Genomic DNA, 13,729 nt, shown 5'->3' on the forward strand with positions numbered 1-13,729 from the left:
GTGTGTGTGTGTGTGTGTGTGTGTGTATGAGAGAGAGAGAGAGAGGGAGGGAGAGAGAGAGAGAGAGGTTAGATCAGATCTCTCTCTCTCTCCCACCAATGTCAGCAAGCCACCATCAGTCAAAATTCATATTAGTGGTCCCCGGGATTTAAATTTATGAGTTAGATGGTCCCTGAGGTCCAAAAGGTTGGCGACCCCTGCTCTAAAAAGAAGATAGTTTGGATGATAAGGAATCATAGTATTGGCCTTACAGATCCACACAAAGATTACATGCGCTGAAATAGGCAGGCAGATTTCCTATGCAAAGGAGGTGATGAGATTATATGTCTGCAGTGCAACGTAATCCCTAACTCCCCATTCGTATCTCTATCTCCATATATATTTGGTTATTTCTCTATATATTTTGAATGCTGGCATACAAATACCTAAAATATGTTGGTAAGATCAACAGCTGAATTGACCCCAAATACAGTATATAGAAATAGCATCTGGAAAGACATTGTCTGAAAATACAGAGCCCCTTCCTAGCCCATTAACCAGGAGAAAACAGCCCTAAAATTGTTCTTATTAGAACCAGAGAGAATTCTTATTAGAGAGAGAGAATTCTGTAAGTTAAAACCTCACCTGGTTCTAAAGTGCAACCTGAAGATTTAGAGCCCAAGATAAACATGAAGTCCTTTTACGGAGTAAATCCTGAATTCTGAATGATCTCCTCTTCCCTGCCTGCAGTAGTTTATTCTTAATGAAAATTGGCCAAAATAAGTGGATATTTTTAAAATGGTGCATAAAAGCCTTTACACAAAAGGACTTGCTCAAACCTTTCAGGTAATGGAGTAAATTTGGATTAACTCCTTACTCAAAAACTTGCCCTCCTGCTGTTTTTGATCTCTTCTGCTTGTTGACGCAGGCATTGTTGTTTCAGACTCGAATCTGCTGTGCTTCTGCAATTGCCATACAGCAGGGCAGCCTGAGGAGAGGACGATTGTGATTTCTCTCTTCTGGCTGGGCAGCAAAGAAGTAAATCTTGATAACTGTGCCATTCAAAGTACTTATCAGGATCCCTACTTCCCTTTGACAATGATCACCAGATGCAAGTTTACTTAATGCACAAGGCAACGATTAATCTATTTTATTGTGCAGAAATTCAAAGTATTTCCCTATGATCTTTATGAATTTCATTAATTTTATTTGGTGTTTATGTGGAGCTCCAAAATGCTTGTGAATATATACTTCTGAAAAGTAATTTGCTGGGAGAATTCATGCGATGAATAAACACATCATTATTACACCGCTAAGAAACTAGAGGGTCATGGAGGTATTTGAAAGGAGTTCACAATCCATATTTTATTTCTTTTCTTTTTTAAAAAAAAACCTACCTAATTGGCTAAATCAGTTACATTTGAGGCAATAAATGGGAAATGGGATATATTGTCACATTGCTTTCAGTTTCACATTTGATGAGGTTGCTTTGATTGAAATTTAAGCTTTCATTTATCCTAGGTATCTTAGCAGCTAGAAATACCCTCCAGTGACTATTAGAAAAGCTGCATTGTTACATTGATAGAAAAATAAGTAATGTGCTCTTTCTAGAGGTTGCTTTACTTAACTATCATAAAAGGTCAATATTTCTTAATGCTGGAAGGGCAAATCATGACCTTTAATATTACATGGTACCTCTGCACCCTTAAGCTCTCTCATGACTGGCATAATAAACATTCATCAAACAGATTTTAAAACTGTATGCATTTTTTAATCCAAAAGGTAATATGTGGTACCTCATCTGCAGGCTCCAAAGTTTATTGTATTTCATTCATACATTTCCACATCTGAAAAAGGGTTTCTAAATGAGACTGAGCTATTAATCATTTAACTTCCATCATCCAACTATTTGGATTTATGAACAAAACTCAGCATAACCTGCACATTATTTTTCCAAACAGCTTTTCAACACAGTCATTAAGTAGTTTCCTGACTAGGCCCTGGACAAGGACTGCCGCCATTTTGAGGGGGTGGGTTGTTACATTCCCGGCTTCTTGATTTTTGTCTTCCACCACTTGTGGTCCAGCTGGACCAGCAACTCCAGTTTCCATCTATTGGAACATCTGGGGGAGAAAAGGAGAAATAAAATTATAGTGATGTTATGAGGTCAAACAAATAAGGTAATGTCCATCCTAATTTCACAATTCTGGTTTGGTCTATGCAAATTAATAAATGAAATGATAATTGTTAGATCTGGGAGGATGGTTCAAGAACGGAGGCAAGACTCAGATAGCAACAACAGCTCTTTATTAGTGACTTCAGATCTGAGCAACTAATCCTAGCCGCAGCAGCCCCTTATATAGGGCTGGCTGTGGCTAGGCAGCCAATGAAGGAGATTTGAGTTTGCCGCTCTTGGCAGGGCCAATTGCAGCAGCCAGTTTACTGGCCAATCGCATCAGTCTATGGCGACCAATCACGATCGGCTATCAGTGGGCCAATCAGAGTTGCAGGCTTTCGAGCCTGCTAGTCTGGAACAATAATAATAATATTTATGCTTTTTGATACAAACTACAGCAGAATAATTTCTAAATTGAGAAAAAAGCACGCTCAGAAATGTAATATTGCTATCTATGTTATTAACTGTGTCTTGCCTTGATTGAGATAAATTAGTGTGGAACTAGTGGAAAGAATTTAAGCAGTGGCATCCACACATCAAAATTGGCAAGATGGTAGATAGAGTGTCTCAGTACAAGGAAGTACAAGTAGTCCTCAATTTACGTTCAGTGACCGATCAAAGTTACAGCAGCATTTTTCACACATATTAGCATTGCAGCATCCCCACATTCACATGATTTACATTCAGATGTTTGCCAACTGGTTCATATTTATGAGAGTTGTGCTATCCCGGGGTCATGTGATCCCCTTTTGCAAATGATGGAAGCTAGACTCACTTAACTAATTTAACAACTGAAGTGATTCACTGAACAAATGTGGCAGGAAAAGTTGTACAATGGAGCAAAACTCACTTAACAAATTTCTCACTTAGCAACATAACTTTTGGGCTCAATTGCAATTGTGAGTTGAGGATCACCAGTAGTAGACCATTAGAGGACATGTTGTGACTTCATATTTTCAATGGTGGGACAAACAGGAAGGCCAAACATTCAGTGGGAGCCATTCGCCCATTGGTTGTACATACACATTTATGCGCAGAAATAGAGGAAAACATTAGAAATTGTAGAGAATATTTGTCTATTCTCTACAGAATATCCATCTATTCTCTCTCTGCCTGTGATGACCCAGAGTATAACACAAAATGTAACAAAATCCAAAACGTAAATAAATGTCCTTTAATGCCTCCAACTTGGCCCCACTGTTCAATAATTCTCAGTTGGAGATAAAACGTACTCAAAAATAGTCTTTAAAAAAAAGCAATACAGTCCAAACTTAATGAGCAGATAAAGATGAAATAAAAAACCAAGCAAACTATAATGATGAAATTTCCACAATGGACTAGGGTAAGTAATTACCAAATTCAAGAAGATAACAAGGCACAGTCTGTTGGAGGGCCAACCAAGATGACTTCAGCCCAAAATAATACACGCTTTGCTTCTGGCAACACTGTGTTGGAATCATCTCTCTTATATACTAGTCTCCCCAGCTGCAACCAATGAGGAGGATCATAGCCACTTCCTCTCTCATAAGCCAAGTTGTTTCCTTCTCCGTTCCTCCCTGCATGTCCTAGGATGCAGAGGGAATGGGCCTGGTACTTCCTCTAAATGCCCAGCCTGCCTTTGCCCTTCCCCATCCTCCTCCACAACCTCCAGAGCCACGCCTCCACTCCCTGTTTGCTGTTCCTCCTCTTCCTCAGAGTCCGACTTTACCAAGGGTATGACACTACCAGAGGAAAACATCTAAGTCACTTTGTCTCAAAGTTTGGGGAAGGCACACTTTGTTCATACCAACCAAGCTGGAAACACAGCACCTGAAGTGATGTACATAGTACAGGCCAATGAATGATGCTCAGTATGAAAAGGAAAGGACACAGGTACAGATTCCAATCTTATAGCCCCATATACATATCCAGAATAAAGATTTGCTCTGGCAAACATTTAACATTTTAATACATTGTCCTAATGTTCATATGTCAATGTTTTTCATATTAGAACCTATTTGATACTAATCTGGGGATTATGTGGTTATAATGAAATTATACATGCAACAGAAAAAAATGATCGGTGCAACACAACTAGGGTGGGCATCATTGCAACATTACAGTCAATGGCTACTTTGCTTTGGAAAAAATAAGGGTAAAGATGGGGGGGATTGTCACCCTGTTGTCTCTTACTTGTTCTTTGTGTTCTTTCACAGGCGGTACCCTCATGTCCTAGAGGGCAAATACATTCACAGCGAGTCCCTAAAAGGAAAAAATGGAATTAGAGGTATTTCCCAGGCAATTTTCAGACACTTGCAAAGACCACTGAGATATAATTGAAAGAATTAATCATGCAGATGGGGAGGGAAACCATTCCAGTCCTGCCCAAAGATATGGTTATCACAAAGACGACAGATGACATGGTATTGAATTGCATTGCATTGAATACTTTATTTGGCTAAGTGTGATTAGACACACAAGGAATTCCTTCCCTTGTGCATCTAATCACACTTGAGCAATGGAACCCAGGGAATGTGTCTCTCCTACCTGCAACTCAGTACAAGAAATTACACACATTGTTTATTTGTCACAGAGCCACATATTCAATGATCCAGAAACCACACACAGGGTAAGCAAGAATTTAGGGGTTAAGGGCTGCACTTGGTTTTTGAGTGTCATTCTGGGGTAGAGGGGGAGAGCTTACTTCAAGAAGTGGTTGGAGCCAGGAAAACAAAATCCTTCAATCAGATTTCAATTTAAAATATAATTACATCTGAATTAATTAAAGATGAACACATCATTGTATATGATTTCTTCATCTGCTATGTTAAATATTTTCAAAGTTTTGTGGGAAGCAGAAAGGCAGCAAAACTTTATGTACCTCAAACGATATTGGCTAACCTACTTATGAAGGTATTTTTTTAGACATAGTTTTTAACATTGCTGCTTGCTCAGAGTTACAATAAAGAGTTATAAAAATGGTTGAGATTATCAAACCATCTGAGGGAAACAGCATAGATCTAAGAGAATGATATTGGTTTGATTTGTAAAACCTTCAACCTCTTCAACTTCTCAACTGCACATTTAAGAATAATTAAATTAGATAAAACATAACAATAATATTAGGGCAGATATAATTTCATTAATATGACTGGCATAAAACCCAACAGCAGAGACGGGAAATGCATCAGCTCTAATTATGTAATAAATATCAGTTCATATCTAACTTGTCACCAATCACTTTGAGCTGAGATAGTCAATCTACGGATACATGTACCCCAAACGTGATTTGAATCTCCTTCAATTCCACAAGAGTGTACACTCTTCACACACCAGTTTTCACTAATATTACATCATCATCAAAGCTTTTCATGCCCTACAAAAGCTAAAAATGTTAACCCTGCTGATCCAACATTCTCAGAGGCAGGCACCCAAAAGTGTAATAAAAAAAATTAAGTGGGGTTCCCTGCCCATAGGAAAATTGTCCAACCTATTTATAGAGTGGGCTTCAAAGATCAAGAGAAAAGAGGATTTGGCTTGTCAAAGATCCATATAGAAAAGAATAGAATACACATAGATTCACATAGAAAATGCACACATAGAAAAAACACAGTGAAAAGGATGTAGGACACCCAGAGATGGCTGGAAGCTGCTTCACATCTCCAGCCTGCTAAGGAAGTGCTATGAATTATTAATATTAATTCTTTTGCTGAATAACACAACAGAAATAAAAAGCACTGAAAGGGAGCATGCTGATTTAGTATCTAGTTTTAAACAGTTGTATTTCCATGGTTAAAAAAGTTGTGCATGGAAGCAACCCTACGGGGAAAGTCATTTAATTCAGCCTTCAGCCAACTGAGCAGTTTTTGCAAAGGCAATTCAGAAAAAAATGGTCTTAGTAGGTATGTAAGTGGGTAGGATGGTGACTGTAACTTAGAGAGGGTGAGACTGAAGACTCACAGCTGTTCAGCTTAGGGGGACAAAGAAGCCAAGCTGTCTAAAGGTAGTATTCTATGTCTCCATTCCTTTGTCCTGGAATAAAAATTGGCTTGAGATATCGAGGTGTTCCACAAGGCATCATTGGGAAATTTTTTTCCGTGTTGTAGTTATGAGTAGAAGGGGATGATTAGATTTAGACACCATTCTTCCTTATCTGTGCTTAGCAAAGTTTTCCCCTTCCATGTTCTCCCAGTTACCCTTGAAGAGTATTCAGAAGCCACAGCTCCACAAAATGTATCAGGGCAAATAGTTTTAGTATTCCCGAGGGGGGCTACGAAACATGACTGTTGTATGAACTACATTGGTTGCAGGGGTGGGATTCAAATTTCTTAACAACTGGTTCTGTGGGCATGGCCTAATTTGTGGGTGTGGCTTGGTGGTCATGTGACTGGCTGGGCATGGCTTGTATGTAAATATTATAAATATTTATGTAAATATTGAATTTTTTTATTAAAAAAGAGCAACTTTTACCCAAAATCAGGCAAAGCAGGCAGGAAGATTGTGTTGCTCCCAGAATCACAAATTTACTCAGAGATCTACCTTTCTGCAATCTGCTGCCTGAGTCTGCACTGAAAAGTAGAAGCTCCAGTCCTAAGGAAGGTTCAGCTCTGCTTTTAGATTAGCTAGAAAGCAAGAAATCCATTGGTTTTCTGCTTTCTAGCTAATCTAAATCTCCCGGCACAGCACAACAGCTGATGGTCAGGGGGAAAAAAAGGCAAAATAGCAACTTATGCAGGCAAGTTTGATGGCTCGTATGCCAGTTAAGGAGCGAATAGGTGGGGAGGGGAGGGGCCAGCCAGTGGCACGAATCGCCAATTCTTTGAACTGCACAGAATCATAACAACCGGTTCTACAGAACTGGTCCGACCAGGTAGAATCGTACCCATGAACCTCCTGCACAAAGCACCAGCTTGTCTCCTCCACCAAACTGGTACTTATTTATCTACTTGCATGATGCATGCTTTTGAAAACACAGGTGAGCAGAGGTTGAAATAAGTGACAAGAGCTCACCCCACCATGCAGGGATAGAGCTCAAAACGCTGGACCAGAGACTATATCCAGCATCACTAAACCACTGAGCCACTGCACCTACTCCAATGGGATTGGTCTGCCAACTTGCACCAGCAGAAGGAGCATGCTGCAGATCTCAGTGGCCAGGGAATTGTGGCTAGTGGGGTCCAGGAGAAGAGCCTTTTCTGCCATGGCTTCCCCACTCTGGAATATCGTGCCCCTCAAGGAGATATCTTTCCCCACCATTTTGGCCTTCCAAATGGGCCTGAAAACCTGGCTCTGGCAATTGGTCTGGGACTCTGACAGGGGCATTCCATTTTGGAAGTGGCTAATAGAATAAAAGAAGATCCCATCTCCACTCTGTTTACTCATTGGCCTTTTGTATCTGCATTGCCCTTCTAAAGTTGTTAATTTTGAATGTTTTAACTTCTAATGTCTAATGTTTTTAATACTTTAATTGTCTAATTCTGCCATTTTTGACATTGTAAGTCACCCAAAGTCGCTTGGTAGTGAGATGGGTAGCTTATAAATTTAATAAACCACCAAACAAATGAATAAAATAATAAATCAATCAAATCCATACAACATGTTTACAAAACACCTATCTGCCCCTTAACCCAGCTTTGTCTTTCCTAGCCACAATTCAGAAGTGATTTCTTCCCTCTGGAAACAGAGCACCCAGTGTAGAATCTCCTGCAATGATCACGATAACCGTTTTTAGCAAGTTGCAGATGGCGTTTCCTCTTCCAAGAGATGGGAGAAACACTAATTAATGGCCAGAGAGCTAGTGTGCTTGTCAATGTAGCAAAGTTATTTCCTAAAGAGATTTGAAGCAGATTGCGATGCTGTGTTTAATGCCTAATTGGGTTGGAAGAGACATTCTTAAATGCAAATGATTAAGATTCCATTATACTTGCCAAAGTGGTAAAGTTTCTTATCTTGCTAGGCTGCCAGTGAAACAATTGTGACATTTAGAGAAATATCTTACTTTCTTATAGCAGAAAGGAACAAGGAGAAAGTTGAAGGAAACTAAAACAAGCTGCATTTTCATCGCATTACCTTTCAGAAATGGGGTTCCGTTGCCCTGGCACTGAGCGCATCCACAGTTACTTGTTTCCTGATGGAATTTCTCGAGAGCAAGCTTCATGTTTTGCTTCAGCGTAGCAGCATTGGCAAAAGTATTTGCAGTAATTAAATTGTAAAGAGGCTCCACCTATCAAGAGCAGAGAGAGGGCCTGTTCATCTCTTCTGTCTATGCACAATTTTTTATTTATTTATTTGATTTGTCAATCGCTTACAAGATAATAGGTATAAGTATAAACATGAGTAAGAATACAGGAAATAGGTACAAATAAATGGGGACAATAGGACAGGGATGGTAGGCACGATGGTGCACTTATGCATGCCACATGCTGAAGTCATACTTTCTGCAATCAAGTTTGAAGCGGTTTACATTGAGTTTGTATCTGTTGTGTGCTCTTGTATTGTTGTGGTTGAAGCTGAAGTAGTCATTGACTGGTAGGACATTGTAGCAGATAATTTTGTGTCTCTCCAGCCAAAAGATATGGACCACAAAGCTCAATATAGTTTATTGTAAGCAACCCAGAATCACCTGGTGGTGAAATGGACAGCAAACAAACGTATTACTAAATAAATAGTTTGTGATAAGAGATGGAGGTTTCCACAGGTTTCAGATACAGGCTTTTTCCAACCCCACTGAGAAATACAAGACTTCCCTCTATGCAATGGAGATGAAGACAACTTCATCCTTTGTGGATGGATTGAGACTTGATCCGATGGCAGCATATTAGAACTAACATGCAGAAGTGATTCATTTCACTAATGGTCTATGTTAAACTTTCATGGGAGCGTTAAGTGCCAGAAAGTACCAGACATCATTAGAACTCAAAACATCTAAAGGGACTGAAGCAATAAATCCACCAAGGTGATCTCTTTTGGAGTGTAGCAGTTACTCATCCCTGTGAAGCCATGCAAACACAATTGACCGTCTCCTATCATTAATATAAAATAGATGGTGAGAGAGAAACGTGGAGCTATGGTCATATAAAAAGTCATGAATGTCAGATGGATGACAGTATAAATTGAATGAATGAATCAATCAATCAATCAATCAAATAAATAAAAAAATTAAAAAATATTGTGCTCTTAAGGTAGCTTGATCACCTCCCTTTATTCTGCAAGGAGTGTCATGAATTGACAACATCCTTGGCAGGCATATATTGTTGGTAAAGTCACAAACTGGAGAATAAGGTGGAAGGTTGTGTGATAGATAACAGCAGCTACTGAGATCTTGCCTGACAATGTGGTAATACAGAGAAGACAGTGTGCTGTAGTATCAGTAACTAGAACCTTTTTTTGCAGTAATGAAATAATTGTCTATAATTGTCATGTGATGCCCCAGAAAAACTCAAAAGCATTGAGAACAGGATATTTGCAGCTGCAAATAAGCATTAGAATTTTTCTTCCCCAATAATCTTCTGTGATCTTAGGGCACATTGACTAATTGTAAATTTCTTTTAAAAAAAAATAAATTGCTGCAGCATTTGAATCAATCAGAATTAATTATACATCACTTCCCTCCATCCACTTGTAATCTTCCAAGAAGAGTGTCTGTGTTGCTAGTCTGTACTGTACTGACAGTAGCTATCACAAATCGCAGCCAAGTTTGATTCAGAAGTGCAAAATAAACTGGATCAATTCAAATATCCAATTTGGGAAAAGTTTCTTCTGAACACCCAAGCAAAAGTGTCTGATTTTTTTTGTCTGAAAATTCAGAGGTTCCCAATTTGATCCCCTAATTGTTTGATTCAGTATTAGGTTTCATTTCACAGTGTTGGTTGAATCATCTGTGATTCAAGTCTTTAAACCAAAATGGACAATCCAATGGAGCAATAGTCTTCTTGAAAGGAGAACAACCCTGACTTTGTGCTAAATATTCAGTGATGTGATTTCCTGAAAATAATTTCGTTTTCTAACAGTCTTGTCTAATTCTTTTCCCTGAATCGGAATATTCCCAGATTGGGAACATTTCCTATTGCATTTAATTGTAATTGCCTCTGCCTCCTTTTTCTGATTATGTGTAGGCTAGGCAAATGAAATTACAAACTCTCAGTGGACAAAAATTGGTTAATGCAATAGGTAACAACCCAGGAGTGTATTTTAGTCATGCGGCACAATGCATTTGAGGCAGAGCTTGTTCATTGGGCTGGTGTTTCAAATACTGTGAAATCAATGCATTTACCCTCATTGGATTAAAATGCTTTCTGTATTGCCTCTTCAAGAGTTGAGTACAATTTCTGGCTGCCTTTTATTCCCTCCCAACTAAAAAGCATACAGATTTTTTTTTTCTTTTCCAAAGGACATCAGCTGATTTTCTTATTTGTTCAACAGGGTCAACAGGTTTGGAAATCAGGCAAATTCATCATGTTCAAATTTGGACTGATTACAGATTTTGTATTTGATTTCCATCCTACTACAGGGAGTGGATTCATTGGCTTAGATTCTGAAAGTCTTTGCCAAAAACATTCAACCACAAAAGGACTTATCCAGGGGTGGGATTCTACCAGTTCGGACTGGTTCAGGAAAACCAGATCTTAAATTTGTATCTGGTTCGCCAAACCAGTATTTGAACCAACTGACTGTCCCTGCCCACCTCACCCTGCCCCTCCTAGGAGTCTCCACACAGCCCATTTTCGATGCAGATAAGTCCAGGGTCTGCGCGGAGGCTCTGGGAGGGGGGGAAATGGTGCTACCAGAAGTACCGGAAGTCATGAAACAGGCCAGTTTCCAGCTTCCAGAGGGCCCCCAGAGCCCAGGGGAGCCTGTTTTTGCCCTCCCAGAGGCCCAAGAGAAGCCTCTGGACCCTTGGGAAGGTGAAAAACAGCCCTCCCAGAAGTTCTGGTAGGCCATGCCTACCATGGCCATGCCCACCCAGCAACTGGGCAGTGAACTGGTTGTTGGGATTTTTGAATCCCTCCCCTGGACTTATCCACACTCATGCTTCAGCAGCCACTGTGAATCAAAACGGAGCCACCTGTGTGGAGTGAAAATATTGTTAAAAATGATACAGCCCTGCTATCTGTGGCTTTATTCAGTTTTCAGCAGTATCCACAACACCTGCTCCCCATCCCGGTCCATTCACATAGAATCCTCTGGTTTTTCAGGAGTTTTCTTTTGGTTTCACTAGCAATAAGTGGAGTCCAAACTTTTAAAGCTGTCACTGTTTTCTATCGGGTAATAAAAACAGCAATAGCACTTAGACCAGTGGTGGCTAACCTTTTTGAGTCCCTGTGCCAAAAAGTGTGCAGCTGCTCATGAGCATGTGCTCATGTGCCAGCACCCAGAAGGCAATGTGTGTGTCCCCCCCACATCCCCTGCACATGAGCATGAGACACCCCTGCACATGCTGCACATCTCTGCGCATGCACGCAAATCTCTCGTGCATCCCCACCTCCCCATGCATGTGTGCCAGATACCCAACAATCAGCTGTTGGGTGGGCAGCACGCACATATGTGGGGCTCTTCCAGGCGACCTCTCATGTGCTGGCAGAAGTGACTCTGTGCGCCATTTCCGGCACGTGTGCCATAGGTTCGCCATCATGGACTTAGACTTATATACCTCCCCATAATGCTTCACAACAGAGTTCCCAAATCTTTTCATCTTTGCAGACTGTCAGTGGGGGGCAAAGGGAAAGATTCCAAGTGAGTGGTGGGCAAACTTGCACCCACCGTTTGTGCAAATGGAGCATGTGCTCATGCACTTGCCCATTGTTCATGCAAGTGGGGATGTGCATGTACTCTCTCACCCCATCACTTCCTCAGCCTGGTTCTGAATGCTTCAAGATGTGCCGTGGCCTGGAGGTTCAGGACCCCAGCTTTACAGCACTCTCTGAGCAGCTTACAATCTCAGGATATTTGCGCCCAACAATCTGAGTCCTCACTTTACTGACCTCAAACGATAGAAGGTTAAGTCAATCTTGAGTCCATCAGGATTGAACTCCAGGCTGTGGGAAGAGTTTGCCTGCAATACTGCATTCTTACCACTGCGCCATCAGGAATCTCCACCCACCTATTTTCCACCCCCTCATCCTGAATATTCTGAGGCTGGTTAATGGTACGGCATGAATGTTTTACAAAACCTTCATTCGGATGATCTCTGGGTTGTACTGAACAGCATCCCCCCACTCTTGCATCAGTTCTGCATTGGGCAAGTCTTTGTTTGCAAGTGTTGTAATGTGTTCACTGGCCCCTCCACGGACAAGAGCAATAAAGTCTTCCACAAATTTCTTTTCTGATGTGGTATCTGTGGAAAAAGAAAAGAGGCATCTGTTTAGGGATTTCTATGTGTCTACAATAGTTTTTGTGTCAACAACTGAACTGCCGTGGTGGTGCAGGGGTTAGAATGCAGTACTGCAGGTCTAAATCACTGCTCACTCCAGGAGTTCAATTCTGAATGGTTCAAGGTTAACTCAGCCTTCTATTCTTCTGAGGACCCAGATTGTGGGGGTGGGGGGAATGCTGACTCTGTTATCCACTTAGAAAGGGCTGTAAAGCACTGCGAAGTGGCATATAAGTGCTATTGCTATTGCCTGACAATGATGCAGATCATTCGGTGGTTATCCTCCAAATAGCAGGCTGATACTGTTAACAGACATATGTAGAGCTATAGTACAGCTAGTCCTTGAGTTACAATCACTTGTTTAGTGACCATTCAAAGTTACCATGGCATTGAAAAAAGTGACTTATGTTTGGTTTTCAGACTTATGACTATTACATCACCCCCCAGTCACATGATCAAAATATGGGCACTTAAACAACTGGGCATGTATTGATGACAGTTGCACTGTGATCACCATTTGTAACCTTCCTAGCCATTTTCTGGCAAACAAAGTCAATGAGAGAAGCCAGATTTACTTAACAACCGCAGTGATTCATTTAACAACTATGGTAAGAAAGGCTATAAAATGGGGCAGAACTTACTTGAATTTACTTAACAACTGTCTTGCTTAGCAACAGCAATTTTGGGCTCGATTATGTAGTAAATCAGGGATTACCTGCACTCTGGTTTGGAACTATTTGGTTTCCAAATGGCAGAGATCTAGAACTATCCTATGCAGGAAGGTAAAATCATGCAACTGTTGATGAGAGAGAGAGCGGGAGGGGGGGAGGGAGAGAGAGAGAGAGAGAGAGGAAAGATAGATAGATAGATAGATAGATAGATAGATAGATAGATAGATAGATAGATAGAGATAGATAGATAGATAGATAGATGATAGATAGATGATAGAGATGATGATAGAGATGATAGATAGATAGATAGATATGATAGATAATAGATAATAGATAGATATAGATAGATAGAGAGAGAGATGATAGAGAGATGATAGAGATGATAGATGATAGATAGATGATAGATATGATAGATAATAGATAATAGATAGATATAGATGGATAGATAGATGATAGATAGATGATAGATAGATGATAGATATGATAGATAATAGATAATAGATAGATATAGATAGATAAATAGATATAGAGATAGATAGATAGATAGATGATAGA

The 13,729-nt window shown here is 40.2% G+C and overlaps 1 protein-coding gene across 1 annotated transcript in view; it reads right to left on the reverse strand.

Annotated features, from left to right (window-relative positions):
* Nucleotides 1–1,316: 1,316 nt before the first annotated feature.
* Nucleotides 1,317–13,729, reverse strand: part of C8B (complement C8 beta chain) — a 44,165-nt gene continuing 31,752 nt past the window's right edge. The window contains exons 9-12 of the mRNA XM_026707277.2: nucleotides 12,304–12,467; nucleotides 8,204–8,357; nucleotides 4,328–4,396; nucleotides 1,317–2,102 (exon numbers count right to left, since the gene is read on the reverse strand). Of these exons, the coding sequence (XP_026563062.1) occupies nucleotides 1,957–2,102; nucleotides 4,328–4,396; nucleotides 8,204–8,357; nucleotides 12,304–12,467 (533 nt within the window). The 3' untranslated portion in view covers nucleotides 1,317–1,956. The remainder of the gene's footprint in view (nucleotides 2,103–4,327; nucleotides 4,397–8,203; nucleotides 8,358–12,303; nucleotides 12,468–13,729) is intronic.

This window comes from Pseudonaja textilis, chromosome 3 (assembly GCF_049901715.1).
Source record: "Pseudonaja textilis isolate UNSWEBS1 chromosome 3, rPseTex1.2, whole genome shotgun sequence".
NCBI classification, from domain to species: Eukaryota; Metazoa; Chordata; class Lepidosauria; order Squamata; family Elapidae; genus Pseudonaja; species Pseudonaja textilis.